Source organism: Pseudopodoces humilis, chromosome 1, assembly GCF_049639895.1.
Source record: "Pseudopodoces humilis isolate 2021_Gansu_Grassland_sample_001 chromosome 1, ASM4963989v1, whole genome shotgun sequence".
NCBI lineage: Eukaryota > Metazoa > Chordata > Aves > Passeriformes > Paridae > Pseudopodoces > Pseudopodoces humilis.
In genome coordinates, this window is record NC_142200.1 from 149,778,439 (window position 1) to 149,794,956 (window position 16,518).

At 44.3% G+C, this 16,518-nt stretch overlaps 1 protein-coding gene across 1 annotated transcript in view; it reads right to left on the bottom strand.

The window, feature by feature from the left end:
- The window catches only part of OBSCN (obscurin, cytoskeletal calmodulin and titin-interacting RhoGEF), a 181,241-nt gene that overhangs the window by 144,010 nt on the left and 20,713 nt on the right, over positions 1-16,518 (bottom strand). The window contains 7 exon segments of the mRNA XM_088064601.1: positions 968-1,243; positions 5,021-5,296; positions 5,903-6,178; positions 7,019-7,294; positions 10,348-10,620; positions 14,126-14,401; positions 15,231-15,497. Of these exon segments, the coding sequence (XP_087920727.1) occupies positions 968-1,243; positions 5,021-5,296; positions 5,903-6,178; positions 7,019-7,294; positions 10,348-10,620; positions 14,126-14,401; positions 15,231-15,497 (1,920 nt within the window).

Here is a 16,518-nt window from a genome sequence, read left to right on the forward strand (position 1 = left end):
GCCAAGTGCCAGTGAAGGAGTCATTCTCTGGTAGTTCAAGACACAGCCCCAAAATTGCTTTCATTTCCACCACTACCTTTCCTCAAAATCTGCAGAAAGCAGCACACATCCCAAAATCCAGCAGTACTAAGGTGGATGAGATCTGTCAGAATTAGGTTTGCTGTAAGAGGACAAGCATTAAATTGCCAACCAACCCAAGAGTTGCACTTTACTTTCCCAACAAAAGCAAAGGGAGTGTTGGGAAACAAACTTTGTGAGCTTGTTCTGTGTCTGTAATTTTATTTCTCAGCTGTTCTCAAGATTTGTCATCCCTGAACTATGTTTTTCTAATGAATGAAAATTAGCCACCTTCCATGGTATTTGCACCACGCCATGATCAAAAATAAATCTAACGTATGAACTCTTCAATTTGCTTTAAATTCATTGAGATCCAGGGATCATGAGGGATGTTAAGGTTGAAACCTGTCCTTGATATCACGATGAAAAGAGCTTGTTTCCTCATCTCCTGCTTCTAAGAACAGTTTAAGCATTTCCATCCACTTGACAGAGGCCATAATATAAAGATTTCCTCTATAATAAAGTTTGATTCAGAAAGGAGCTTTCACAAGAGAATGCTGGTGCTCAGATTTACTGCACCCTTTAATTTTTCCAGCAATTACTGAATTCTCAGTTTGCTATCAGTACATCTTCCCAAGATTCCCAGGAAAATTCCCCAGTGATCTTCAGCCTGACCTAAGTTTGGGCTACAGAAATCCACTGCATGCTTAGTTTGTAAAAAACAAATACAGATCTAACAGTGTGAACAAAATTCCATGAGTAAACCAACACCACTTAAGTGCTGGCTCCATCACTGACTGTTGAGATGGAGTTTGACCACATAATTTTCCTCTCCTTCAACTTTTTAGGATAAAAAACATGCATTTCAAGTACTCAGGATGTAAAGCAGGGATGCAGCACATTCTCTCACCTGTGACATCGATCCTGAAGGTGAGTTTTTGGCCAGCAGCCTCACAGGTGTACTCCCCAGCATCTTTCTTCTCCACCTGACCCACCACCAGGCGACGCGATTTGCCCTCGCACTCCACCTTGAACTTCTTGCTGGAGGTGATGAGTTTGCCATCCTTGTACCACTTCACCTCCGTTTTCTCCTGGGCCACCTCGCAGCTCAGCGTGGCATCTTCTGACAGTGCAGCTTTCACCTCTTTCTGCACCTTCTCCTTTTTGAGGAAAGCATCTTCTGCCTCTGAAATAGGGAAACATAACAGGGGAAAATATATAATACATAAGTATCTTTTGCCAAGAAGTTCTTACTTGTATGAGGTGCAGACGCTCTGCGGGATCCTGGACTTGGCAGTGCTGGTTGCACCATTGGACATGATGATCTAAAAGGTCTTTTCCAATATGAATAATTCAATATTAAACTCTTGTATGTAACACAGCTTTGCAGTTCTATTTATCACATAAATAAAGGAATGTACCCTCAAAATAGAGTCCACGTAATTATCATCCTTCTCTGACTTGTCCTCATGAACAGCTCAATCACCCCATTTGCATATTTCTTGCAAAGGATTATAAAGATTAAATTCTCTCTTGTGTCTTTATGATATTTCTACTCCCCGCATTTGGAATGAGCCAAATATAGCACAACGGTGAGTTGCCACTTCCACCATCACTTTATTTAGAGGATTTTAGCAGGTATTTTAGATCAAAATTGGGTGTTGCTGATAAAATACCTTGTAATCCAATCCCAAAGAGAGGATAAAGACACAGTTCTCAATATGGAAAAATACTTGATGAGCATTACACACAAAACTACCATATAAAATTTGAAGTGTATTTTTATTTCCTAAAATATCTGATTTTCCAGCAAGCTGTCCTCCTGAAAAGAGGGTGCAGCCATGGGGAAGTCAGGCTCTGTTCCCAGGGAACAAGAGACAGGATGAGAGGAAACGGCCTCAGGCTGTGCCAGGGGAGGGTCAGGCTGAACATCAGGAGGAATTTCTTTATGGAAAGGGTGGTTAGGCATTGGAAGAAGCTGCCCAGGGAGGTTTGGAGTCTCCATCCCTGGAGATATCCAAGGAACACCTGGATGTGGCACTCAGGGCTCTGGGCTAGGGACAAGGTTGGGCACAGCTTGGACTCCATGGTCTGGAAGAGCTTTTCCAACCTCAGTGATTCCATGACCTGGGAGGTTCTGGGGGATGCTGAGCCACTTCCATCCCCTGTGCTACTGCCTTCCTCCCCCCAGTGACTCCCTGCAGCCTCCTGGGGCCATCCTCAGCTCCTCCTGGATGACTTTCTCCCATCTCCATCACATCTGCCCTGAGTGGCAGCAGCTGCCTGGGAGGGTGAGGAGAAGCTCAGGTCAAGTTCCTCCACTGCTGACAGGGGCACCAGACGTGGTCCTGGGCCACATCACAGCCTTCCCATGAACTGCACCGTCCATGGAAAGAGAGGTGTCCTGCAGGGAGCAACACAGAGCAGCAGTCCAGCTCAGGGGCTCTGAATTTGAGCTCCTTTGTTTTTGTTGGCTGCAGAAGGGGCGTGAGGAGATGCCATTGTCATTTAGAAGGCACGTGGTCTATGGGTGATGTAAAGCTCCTCAAAGGCTCATGTCAGCAGCATTTCCCCATCTGAAAGAGCTGGTAGCACACCGAGCTTTGCATTCAAAACTGATTGCAAAAAAAAATTAATATTTAAACACCCATCTACAACTTTGAGCGTGAATATGCAGCGTATTTAATATGTTATTAAAGAAGTCTGTGTTGATGTGGGCTGTATTTAAAATGTCAGGTTAGCAGAGCAGGAATATTCCAGACTCATCTCACTTGTCCTTTCCATTCTTGGCCTTTCATATAAGCCATTTTTATACTAATGGGAAGTGTGACTAAAACTTTTAATCAACTCCCAAATTGACTTACACCAGTTGATAATTTCTCTTAGAAACTTATTTTAAATTTTAACAAGTATTCAGTGCAGATGACATTTCCAGCCTTAAGTGAAACTGGTTATTGAAGTTTCAATGAAAATGAGGAAAAATATTTTCAGAACCTGAAACTTTCACTGATTTAAAATACGGATTTCACTGCATATCCTCAATCCTGAAACACTGAGCTTTCAGAGTCAGCTTCTTTTTCTACATGTCCAGCTCAGTCCCAAGGTGTGCAGTAGATTCTTTTTCTATTAAGCCAAAAACTGCAGTGGCATCCCAAAACCCAACACTGAGCATCTAACCTTCAACCTGTCCTTAAACAGGGAAGGCTTTGTGCTACCAGTGGAGCCCTGGAGTACAGGAGCCCTGAAAAGTTTTCCAAGTGCAATGGCACCAGGATAAATTAAGACCCAGAAACCTGCTGCACTTTGGGATAAACTAGTAAGAGAAGGATTTCTGCTGCAGAAGAGCCAACCACTCCGAGTACGCATAATCCCTCCTGACTTTCACACTGGATCATTTTCCAGCCAGTGCTGGACTGGCACGTCGTGTTACAGTTGTTCCCATGAGAAATACAGCAACGGTAGCTAAGGCAGGCTGACGGCACAGGGCAAGGGGTCACATTACCCTGTGCCACCGTGAGGTCACCTCGCTGGAAAGAGAGCTGGAAACCTTTGCTTTCTGAGGCAGACAGCTCCCTCAGAGAGGGAAATCCATTTGTAAACCACTAAATTTCTGTTTTCTGACTACACCTCTGCAGTAATGTATGAACCAGTGTCAGCAGTGAACAATGAATTTGGTTTATAACAATTTTGCCCAGAGAAGCTGTGGCTGCCCCATCCCTGGAAGTGTTCCAGGCCAGGCTGGATGGGGCTTGGAGCAACACGGGATGGTGGGAGGTGTCCCTACCTCCCAGGGCACAAGGTGATTTTAAGGTCCCTTCCAACTCAAATTACTCTGTGTTTTTATGTTGGTCTTTCAATGTTCATATTGGATTTTCTCTGAAAACCAAAACCTCTCAAATCTATCCTTATTTATCCTTCCTTACTCATCCTCCTCTGAAACTTGCACCTCTGTCAGCCAAAGAATGAGCTACACAAAGAACGAAAAGGAGCCAAAAAGCCCCAGCTCACAGGCTGGGTACCCCACACAGAGTGGAGTCAATAGATTTCCAACACACTTGTTCCTCTACACAGCCGATAAAATGCCAAACCTCTCTTTGGTGCTATAAGAAAACAGAGGTGAAAATTCTTCCCTGTTCTGATCATCTCTGCATATAAGACAAGAATTTTAAGGCTAAAAAAGAAGGATTTGGCTGTAAAGACAGTGGAGTGCTATGAATATTAAAAAAAAAAACCAGCCAAACACTTTTACAACATCCAATTCAGAAAAGATCGCTCAGAATGTAGCTGATGTCCATGGCTGCCTGGAGCCTGAGATAAAATTCACCAGACCTCTTGCAAAAGATACTGAGACCAAAGAAATCACGGAATCATTCAAGCTGGAAGAAAACTTGGATGATCATTGAGTCCAACGGCTCCCCCAGCACTTCCAGGTCTCTAAATGCCACATCCACACAGCTTTTAAATCCTTCCAGGGATGGCAACTCCACCACTTCACTGGGCAGCCTGTTCCAATCCCTGACAACCTTTTTGGCTAAGAATTTTTTTCCAATATCAAACCCAAACCTATGGTGGAACTTGAGGCCATTCACTCTTGTCCTAGCACTTGCAAAAACAGAGGAGGGAAAACAGTGATTTTCATGGAAGAACACCTGTAACAGAAGGAGGAACACCAGCAGTGGTGATCAAACTGGAAGAGATCTTTTAACCCAGTGCCTGCTAGTGAGAAGTCTTGTTCACTACCTCAGCAGAAGGAGACATACAGGGAGGTGAGGAGCTGACATCAGGATATCTACAGGTCAGCTCCAGATCTGCCCAGTCCTGCACAACCTGACTGAAATGGCAGCTCAGACCAGCATCAGAAAGCACTTTAACAGCTTTTCTAATACTGTGTCAGAGAAAACGGGGGAAAACACCCAGATACAAAGAAAAACAAATGAATTGCAACCCAAAATCTGTCTCTCACCTGTGACATCGATCCTGAAGGTGAGTTTTTGGCCAGCAGCCTCACAGGTGTACTCCCCAGCATCTTTCTTCTCCACCTGACCCACCACCAGGCGACGCGATTTGCCCTCGCACTCCACCTTGAACTTCTTGCTGGAGGTGATGAGTTTGCCATCCTTGTACCACTTCACCTCCGTTTTCTCCTGGGCCACCTCGCAGCTCAGCGTGGCATTTTCTGACAGTGCAGCTTTCACCTCTTTCTTCACTTTCTCCTTGTTGATAAATGCATCCTCTGCTTCTGCGGAGTGGGAGGAGTAATTTTAAAATCACACATAAGTTGATGCTGTCCAAAGTGATCAAACCCAAATGAAAAACACAACTTCAACATCTCTGGTATTTTTTAATGCTCAGACAGGACATGGGCCTTTGTCATGCCTGAGAGAACAGATCAGCCATTTCTGAGAAAAATCATCCTGTGCCTCAGGATTTCAGCTTATTCCCATCTCCACAAGAAATCCATTGCTTTATTGCAAAATGTAACGGACAAATAAATACCAAATCTCATTTGCCACTGGGATCCATATGGAAGCCTTGCCCATTCTAGGAGACCTGTTCTCCTACTTCTTCCAGACTTATTTTTCCTACATATCTGGGAGACAACCTTACCTTAACCTTGTAAATGACAATGGAATGGAAACATGTCTATCTTCCCATGACTGGGAAATCAGAAAACACCAAGGGGCACTGAGGGGGATTCATCCCATGGATGAACATGTCCAGCTGTCAGCATCAATGTGACAGTGAATGGGTGGTTGATCACTACACAAAGAGGATTTAGGCTTCACAGACACTGAAGCCCAAAGTGAGGCACTTTTTTCTGTGATGAGAATGAACAATCTCCTACCTGTGACATCGATCCTGAAGGTGAGTTTTTGGCCAGCAGCCTCACAGGTGTACTCCCCAGCATCTTTCTTCTCCACCTGACCCACCACCAGGCGACGCGATTTGCCCTCGCACTCCACCTTGAACTTCTTGCTGGAGGTGATGAGTTTGCCATCCTTGTACCACTTCACCTCCGTTTTCTCCTGGGCCACCTCGCAGCTCAGCGTGGCATCTTCTGACAGTGCAGCTTTCACCTCTTTCTTCACTTTCTCCTTGTTTGTAAACACAGCCTCTGTCTCTGTAAGGAAACCCCAAAAGTCACACACAGCTTTTTGCAGTCCTTTTCTCTGGTTTTCAATCAAGTTTCTCCTATTTCACTGTACTTGCCCTAACAGGTAATATCATGATGGGCCATTAGTGCAAGAAAGCACCTTCATCTCTGCTTTGCTAAGAGTGAACAGGAATGAGAATTTTATGGGAATTCTGAGGTAATGTTAAAAACTCACAGTTTTGGGAAAGATTTAAATGTAGGACTTGGAGCACCAGCTTGCATTGTCTGAGCCCTCTCTCCTCTCTTTTTCTCTCCCAATATCTCTCCAAGATTCCAGTGAATCAGAAGGGAACAGAACCTGTATCCTCATGTCCAGGAACCATTGCTATGTTTCTGCCTACTTGGGACAATTCCATTGTTCTCCATCCAATCATGGAATGGTTTGTTGGAAGGGACCATAAAGATCATCCCACTCCAACCCTGCCATGGACAGGGACACCTTCCACTAGACCATGTTGCTCCAAGCCCCATCCAAAGTTTAAGGGGTGGGATCTAATCAGAACTCTTCAAACACCTTCCCCTTTATCCATCCCTCTGCTACGGCCTCACACTATTTTCCTATGGGAGTTTTAATGTGGACATGCCAGTTAATTGCGAGAGGAGAGGGAATTTTCATCCTTTCCTATCTTTTTTTTTTTTATGGTCACAACCAGTCATGGATGCAGAACCATGTGCATAAAATCTTGTTATGAAAGCTGCCCAAAAAAATCGAGTACGATGGCTGAGATCTTTCACCCCATGCACACTCTGAGATGATCCTCAACATGGAATTCTGCTTTACCTTTGGCATTCCTGGCATTTTCTCACCTCTGACTTTGACTTGGAATGTTGTTCTGTCGTCCTTCGTTTCACAGGTGTAGCTGCCTTGGTCTTGCTGTGTCACCTTCTTGATGATGAGCTTGCGTTGTGTCCCTTGGCAGACGATTGTTGTCCTCTGGTCCTGCTTCACCTCAGTCTGATCCTTCCTCCACACCACGGCCCCGCCCGCAGCTGACACCTCACACACCAGCTCCAGGCTTTCAGAAGGACTGACTGATACTTCTGGAGTCGTTTTGGGCTTGTTGACAAAAGTAACAGCTTCATCTGGAGCGGAAAAGAGAAAACAATTTATGCCTTGCTGCCGGTTTATCTACACAAAGTTAGAATACAGTGATTATCGATCGTTATTCCATTATCACACACAGTTTATGCCACTCTGACTGATGGTGCAAACCCCTCTGATCTTCAGATAATTGCTCTCAATTACAGTGAAATTCCCTTCATCTGCCCTACATCCTCCTGGCTCTTTCAGATCAAGCTGAGACACCCTCAAGTTGCTCACACTTCATTTACCAGTCCTTGATTCTGATGTCAAGCAAGCTCTGGGGGATGCCTGTTGATGTCGGAGTACAGAAACAGCTTTGAAAACACCTGGGAAGTCTCAGAAAATGTACTTAGAAGTGATGAGAACCCTTTTTTAAATGTTTCTGAGCCCGTTCCTGCAGCTCATTGTTCATAGTATCAGTCCTACTGGATTAATTATTTTCCATGGGAGAATCTCATGGATAAAATATTCTCCAAATTCAAGTTAGGAGGAAGCTCTAAGCAACCTGGTCCTGTGGAAGGCATCCCTGCCCATGGCAAGGAGTTGAAAGGAGATGGTTTTTAGGGCCCTTTCCAACCCAAATCATTCCATAATTCTATGAATATAGGAGTCAATATTCTCATATCTTTTGGCTGAAACTGATCCTCCCATCAGAGAACTCAGAACTGCTCAAACAGCTCAGCTGAGGTTCCTGCATCGATAGTTCAGCTCAAACCCTGAGCACAGGTATGGGCTGTGCAAACACAGGGGATTTGCCATGTAAGCAGCAGTAATACAACATTTTAATCAATTAACACAGGGGATTTGCCATGTAAGCAGCAGTAATACAACATTTTAATCAATTAACACTCTTTGCAAGTGTCTTTGTAAAGGTAAAAGTGAAGGCAATGAAGTGAAGGCAGAGACCTTGGTGTAAAATGTGATCAAACGTCCTCGACACACCGTGTCCCTAAGCCAAGGAGCAATATTTGATGGGCATGTCAGGTATTTCAGAGCTTTCCTTCCATCAGGGCAGCCCTGGCCTGAAGAGCAGGCTGAGGGCTGTCACTTAGAGCCAGCCTCAGCTCAGGATTGCATTTCTTCTAGCAGCAACTGTTGCTTTCAGTCACTGAGTACCCCAAGGATAATCGCCATGCCAGGCAAGCATTTAATTAAAATTTGCATTCATTAGGACTGACATATTCTTCAACAATTAGCTGACCAAAGCAGGGTGGTCCATCCAGAATCCTGCTGTTCAGGGTTTTTGGGGTGTCTTATTACCTTCAAGGCAGATTGATTCCCTGCCCTGAGACCACCCCCTGAGGGTGCAGGGCAGCTTCTCAGCACTCTGGAAAATTTTTATGGTGACACATGAAACAAGGAGGAAGCTGCCCCAGCTAAGGTATTGCTAACGGGTTGTAACTCAGTCCTCGTTCAGCAAAAGTTTTGTGGGGATGGGACAAGGGATAATGGCTTCAAATTCCAGAGGGCAGGGTTAGATGGGATATTAAGAATAAATCCTTCCCTGTGAGGGTGGGCAGGCCCTGGCACAGGGTGCCCAGAGCAGCTGTGGCTGCCCCTGGATCCCTGGAAGTGCCCAAGGCCAGGTTGGACAGGGCTTGGAGCAGCCTGGGATAGTGGAAGGTGTCCCTGCCCATGGCAGGGGTGGAACTGGAGGGGTTTTAAGGTCCCAACCCAAACTTTCTGTGATTCCAGGATTTAGCAGATAGCAGTTTTCATTTCCTGAGCCATGTGATTTTTTTGTCTCAGGAGTTACAGGTGAGATTCACAAACCTGCCCATGGTCAGCAAAAAGTTCAGGCCCTCCTGCTCAGGCCATCCTGCACGCTTCCTCTGTACCTGACACTCAGAAAAAGGCACAACCAGAAGACTTCTAAAATCTGTCTTAGACACCTCTAATCAGACACTATAAATCAGATTGCACAAATTGCCTTTTGAAGGGTCAGTTTGGGCAGAACCTGGTTGGTTCTTTCAGAACAATTTTTCAATGGGCAAAGTCAGGGACTAGAAATTATGCTCCAAGAGAAACCGCTTAATGTTGGATTCTCAGAAGAGAGCTGGAGGTGAGATGCAGAGTGAATACCTGAGCAAACACCAGCTGGAAGCTGGAAGTACTCCCTCCAGCTCACTAAATCCTGCAGCAATCCCTCAAGACAAGTGCTGTCCAAAATTAATCAGCTTTGCTGAGTCTTTAGCTAGCTCATGGACAGCATCACCGTAACCTGGATATTCTGTTACAGGTCACAAGCACTCAGTGGTGACTTCTCTTGAATTGCACTGTACTGGAGACATGTCAGGAGAAGATTTCAGGGGATTTTAAGGATTTTAAGCTTTCAATCTTAAATTTAGGACCAGGTTAAAAGTTAGTCTCCAGGCACAAGCCAGAAAACCCCATTTAGAGGAAAAGTTCCCACAAACATGCAAGTCGAATCAGCTGAATTTCACAGATATTGAGTTTCACAGATGAATTCTTGTGTCATTTTATACTCTGGCTCCATCCTGGGCTGGAATGCAGTGGTGACAAGCATTTCTCTTCTGGGCTTGACCTGACAACCACGTGCTTTGTGTGATGGGCACGTGACACGGACTGATGGAGTCGCTTACAGTAGCACAGGGAGTGATCCCTGAGATCACAGTGTCCTTTGGGAATAGCAGGAGATGTTTAATTAAACAGGAATTAAACTTATCAAAGGAGGGCACACAGCTCTCACAGAAAGACTCTGAATCCCTGGCTGAGGTAGTCCTAAGATGATGCACACCCTGAACTAAAAGAATGCCAGATGTGGCTGCCAGCTGTTCAGACATCATCACTTTTGGGTTGTGCTCCAGCCCTAGAAAAAGCTTGAGCTGACTCAAATAAATCACAGCATTGTTCTATTATTTGCCCATACTCTGGGTTTGCACCAGGATCACAACAAGGGTCAGAATTTCTGAAAGTGTTTTGCAACCCTGGCCCAAAACATCTGTCAATTTATAAGGTAGGATGAGTCTAAAGAACAAAATGCTGCATTTCTCACACAGACTCTGATCTCACACTTGCAGTACAAACTTACCTGAGACTTTTAAATCAAAAGTAAGGGTGTCATTCCCTATTTTGCAGGTGTAAGTTCCTTCATCTTCTTTTGTCACAGACGAAGCCACAAGCTTGTGCAGTTTTCCTTTGTCTTCCATGGTGAATTTCTTGCTGGCTGTGATTTCCTTCCCATTTTTGTACCACTTCACCATGATGTTGGCCTCGGAGGTCTCAGACACAAACTCAGCCTGTTTCCCAGCAATGGCCTTGACAATTCCTCCAGTTTTCTCTTTGTTTACAAAGTTTGCAGGTGCTGAAACAAAACATGGACAATAAAAATGTACATTGACATCTACATCAAGTATTCACTTATCATAACACCAAATCTATTCATTTAATTATGGATCTAATTGCTAGATTCCAAAGCAGAAGCAGACAAATTTCCAACCATATTCCTTATTATCCTGTGTCCAAAAAACAGAGAACATAGACAGCACAAGAGGCTGAGTCAAGAAGAAGAAGCCCCAGGATACAGAGCTTTAAAATAACATTTTAAAGAGACGTGAAGAAAGAAATAAACTGGAGGTAAAGCCAGGAAGGTTATTTAATCATTATATTGTAACCAGCTGGCAAATAAATTTACTCTAGAAGAGGTTAAAATATAACCTAGATAATTTAAATTACATAAAACTAATAATCTGTGTGGATATCTCATAGGACCAAAATGAAATTTATTCTTGGAAATTAACTGGAGCATAGAAAATAAACAATAAATCTGGCATCATATTAACATGGAGTGAAATAATTGAGTCACCAATTGCCTCAAAGCTAAAGATCAAACCCACACCAATATCCAAACTGAAACCACAGTCCCACTGGCCTTTGGGGGAAGGGGAAAGGGATGGGGAAAGGGAAGGGGAAAGGGAAGGGGAAGGGGAAGGGGAAGGGGAAGGGGAAGGGGAAGGGGAAGGGGAGGGGGAAGGGGAAGGGGAAGGGAAAGGGGAAGGGGAAGGGGAAGGGAAAGGGGAAGGGGAAGAGAAAGGGAAAAAGGGAAAGGGGAAAGGGAAAGGGAAAGGGAAAGGGAAAGGGAAAGGGAAAGGGAAAGGGAAAGGGAAAGGGAAAGGGAAAGGGAAAGGGAAAGGGAAAGGGAAAGGGAAAGGGAAAGGGAAAGGGAAAGGGAAAGGGAAAGGGAAAGGGAAAGGGAAAGGGAAAGGGAAAGGGAAAGGGAAAGGGAAAGGGAAAGGGAAAGGGAAAGGGAAAGGGAAAGGGAAAGGGATGGGCACTACTAAGACATTCCTTCCCCAGCATTACTGAAACTCAATCCACAGGTTCAAAGTAGTGGGAGGAAGAAGAGGGACACAAGTTCATTCAATCCCCTTTCCCTCCCTCAGAAAACCAGAGTGAAAACCACAACCAGAGCAGCCCAAAGGAGGTGTCTCAGATGTCCCTTGTCACCACAGAAGGCCACATGTCAGAGGGTGCCTGGCACGTGGAGCTCAGGGCAGTGCAGGGACTGCGGTGACAAATGGCAAGTGCCATTCTGGCTGGTTTGGGCAGGAGGCCCAGGCAGGGACACGGTGGCCATGGCTGGGCACAGTGGCCCCTCGGCAGGCACGTGATGCCCGTGTGCCATTTACAGCTGACCTGCTCCTCAAATGATTGCCAGCTCCCCGTGGCTGATAAAAGGTGGCAATAAAGGGAGGTAGAATGGTGATAGAGCATTTTTGAGGCTCATCCCACAGGAGTGAGAGGTAGCAAAGGTGATTCTCCAGGAACCAAGCTGTAAACAGCAGACATTTAAATTGTTGGAAATGCTACAAAATCACAGCTTGTCAATGCAGGTTTTAAAATAATAACATTGATCACTCATTTGGTAGCCACACCACAGTGATAAACACATGGAAACATCCATCAAGTAATTCAATTAAATGTGGGTAGAACTGTCAGCAAGAAAAATGATGCTAAAGAGTAAGAGCAAGAGAGAAAAAAATCAAAGGTAAGAGCAGGTGCAAATTGTAGACAGAAATTCCTCTATATATAGATTAAGTCACATTTTAAATTTTTTTCAGCTCTCTCAAGTTTGCTCTTTGAAACAACCAAACAAGTTGTTTCAAGTTTGAAAAAAAACCCATTATATTCTCAAGCTTTGTTGTTTCTACAGAGACCAAGGAGGGTAAGGTGCCAGAAGATGATGATGAAACCCTTCAGATTCCCTCTGTGCAGAAACAGTGTGATCGTAGCTGGGGGGAAGGTGGGGGTGAGCTGTGGGACAAAACATGGAAATCAAATGGCTTTACAGAGTGAACTTGCCAGTTCAAAGAAAAATAGGCACTGAAATCCCCCCAGTCTTGATGGAAATGATACAAAGCTTAACATCTTTTATATAACTTTAGTCAGAGGTTTTGTTCGCCCTTGCCCAGGGGGAAAGGAATTGAAGTTTCTTTTCAAAGGACTGTATCACCACTCGAGGCCTGATGAGCTTAACATCTCAACAGACTGGGGGTAGCACAGAAGATATAAAAAAGATAACAACCATTAATGACCATTAATGACCATTAATGACCATTAATGAACATCAGCTCCAGACATCACCCTGGCATGGTCAGAGACACCTGGTGTCAGAAAATATCAATGAGAGAGCGAAGAATGAGACCCTAATTAGCACTGAAGGCAAAAGGATCAATAACCAATAGCAAACCAAATACTAAGAACTGCATAATTTGGGACTAATGAGCATTGAACCAACTCATTTCTCCAGGTGTTGACAGTATAAGTTTGTCAAAGATCTCGTAAGCATCACGTGTGATGGAATGATTTTCTCTGCACAACTTGGTGCACATCCTGGACAGAAATAAAGTGATGTCTTGATTCTCTAATGCTAAAAAAGGTTGTTTGGGAGTTTTTGGTTCTCCCTCACTGTCAGAGTCTGACAACAGGCTGGAGTGGCCTGGAGTGAGACTGTGTGCTCTGAACCTCAGCAGATGATCCATGTGAGGAACAGTCTGGGGAGAGTCTGGTGCTTTTAGGCAAAACCTGGTCCCTTGCAAGGCGGACACAGCTTTGCTCTAATTCATAAAATCTTGCACAGATGGGAAGGTTTGCAAGAAGGAGGCTTAATGCTGTAGGTTTAATGGTAAAGGTAGAGACTGCCATAAAGGGAAGAACAGCCAAAAAGAAATCTCAAAATAAAGTGCCATCTTGGTGTTTTTTCTACACATCTGAACACCTTGTAAACAGGAAGGGGTTAAGCCCTGGAAAGGTCTAGTCGTATCCAGTATTGACAGAAAAGAACAAAAAAATATCCTCAAATGTTAAAAACAATAATGAAAAACCCAAAACAAAATAAAAAAAACCCAAGCAAACAAACAAACAAAACCCAACAAAAACCAAATCCCACAATGCCAAGATGATCTTGTACAATCAGAACCTTAATCAGAGCTGAAGTCTCTCTTCAGTGACTTGCTTGATGTCACACAGCAAATGTGGGACAGAGAGGGGATCCTGTGTCATGTCCTGCCCCTGGGGGTGGATTTCTTCATCCCAGGAGCACTTTTCCCTACCCACCACTCGCCCTCACCAAATTACACCAAATTCCCTGGAATATCAAGATGCCAACTGGAGTGAAAGCACAGCTCTTACCACTTTGCCAGATGCTGTATTTGCTCCCCAGCCCTGCTGTGGGACCACGTCACCAAGGCTGGATGTTGATGGGCAATCACCAGACTCCCTCTGGAGCATTCCCTTTGTGTGCCTCGATGGTTCCATCGGTTTAGGGCAGGAACATCACCAGTGCAGAGCATTCCCAGGCAGTCACTCACCTTTCACTGAGAGCTGGTAGAGCATTTTATCCCCTTCACAGACACACTCATAGACTCCAGCGTCCTCCTCGGCAGCGCTGCGGATTTTCAGGATGTGCCTCTTCCCCACAGTCTGGAACTCATATTTTTCACTGGCCTTGAGCTCCTTCCCATCTTTCATCCACTTCACGGTGACTTCTGTGTCTGAAAGCTCAGCTAGGAGTTTGGCTTCCTCCCTCAGCCGAGTGGAGACTTTTTCTACGTCTTTGCTCTTGTTGGTGAATCTCACTGCAGCTCCTGCCAGGACAAGAGGCTTTGTTATTTTGAGTTACAAGGTAATAACTCATCGCTGATACAGATCTGCTGTAGTCTGTGAGATCTCTGACGGTATTAGGTCCTATTCCTGCCCTCACATTCATGTCAATTCTGTGCATTCTTTCCCAGTTCAGAAAACATGATCTGTTTTTATTGCCAGAGCCACCAAGAAGAAAGAAAAACAACACATTTTTTCTACTGATAAATAATATTCTAAACATGTTTCTGCAGAAATCTTCTCCTGAGCCAGACACATCCTTCCAGAATAAAGGATTCATTATGAATTCATTATGTTTTGCCCTGCAATATGGTAGGTACAGATGTTACTGTCATTTCATAGAGGAAACCTTGATCTTAAATCAAGTTCCAGCATACTAACTTGCATATCCCACACATGACAGACTAAAAAACCTACAAGAAGAGCTTTGTTAGCAATGAATGCTCTTTTACTTTTGAAATATTATTACAGTCAAAGAGATTGGTCAAACCTAGAGCTGAAGTTACAACTTAAAGGTAAATTAATGGCAGATTTGGTGACAGAATCCACTGACAGATGGTGGTGAATGGTATCAATTTGACAGAAATTCCTGAGCTGATGTGAAGCAATCTAGTTCAGACACCACCAGCTGGCCAGATCAGCTCGCTCTGAGCTGTCATGTGAGGTCATTGCCAGGACACACATTAACCACATGACACAACCTCAGGTGCTTCCCACAGACCAAGGAAAGCCTCCAGCCTCCAGTTTTAGCCCTCAGGTCCCAGCAACCACCCCTTGACTTGGAGAAGAATGGATAGCAATGACAATAAATACCTCTCACTCTCATCTTGGTGCTGGTCTCAACGTCACCGGCAACAAATTTCACTTCTGCCCCATCATCTTTCTTGGTGACATTTTTTATGACCAGGGTGTGAGTGGTGTGGGTTCTGTTAATGATGTGGGTCTCACTTTCCTGTAAGACTTTGCCATTCAGGTACCAAGTGCCGGAACATGTCTTGGTCAGATCAACAGTGAACAGGGCATCCCCTCCAGGTGCAACTTCAGCTGTTGTCAGGGGGTTTTTCACAGCCAGGACGGGTTCTAGGGAAGAACAACACACCTCTGAGAATGAGACTGTCATGCTGGAGGATACCTCATCTTAGGAACCAAATTGTCAGGGCACACAGCATGAGAGCATGAGAATAAATTAACATGAGAATAAATTAACGCAGCCTTATACAATTCTCATGCACTGAAGGAAATGCATGGATGGTCTAAAGGATTTGTTTCCTTCAGTTGAAGGTAACTGACCTCCAGAATCTTATTTTTGCAGGTCTAGAAAAAACAGACGTATTTTACTGATTTTCTTTATCCCTAAAACGTGTAAAGGCATAGTCCAGAAACACCCAAGTCCCCTACAAATGTGCTGTTCATTGAATAGTCAATATTATCCTTAGATTTCAGATGGAGGGATTTCTAGATATCCCTAAGAGTCAGTTCTAAATATTCTAGGACAATACAGGCATGTTCAGACAGTGAGGACAAGGATGACACAATTACAAGGCACATTATGATCAAAGTTTGTGTGGGTTTTCAACATCTGCACAGATATTTTCTAGTGCAGTGATTCAAAGGAAGAAATCCCATTTCACCCAATGATTCTATGGGCACATTGGTACCCTAGAAATAAAGCAAAACCCCTGGATTTCTTCTAGAAACTCTTAGATTAAAGAGAGACTGGCTGCAACTTGGTTTTCATGATGGTTTGATCACCCATAAATATTCTCTAGGTGCACGATCAATATGTCATGTCTATATATTGAAAATATACCGTAAGAATATCCCAATTTTTCTTTTCATTGCAGGTGCAGAAGAAGCATTTACAGATTTAGGGTGCATAGCAGGGAGCTCTGCCTCTCCCACAGCCTGATGTGGGATATTGGAATATAAACACACCCACAGCCCTACCACAGAAACCCCACCACCATCCCTGGGGTGGTTTTGGACATTTTCCTTCCTCCCTTTGGTGAAGGTCGGTGATTGGCATGCAGCAGGAGAAACAGAAGTGAAAGAAAAGAGGATTTTCTGGGCTATTGCTCCACCCTCAAAGTCAGGGGAAATG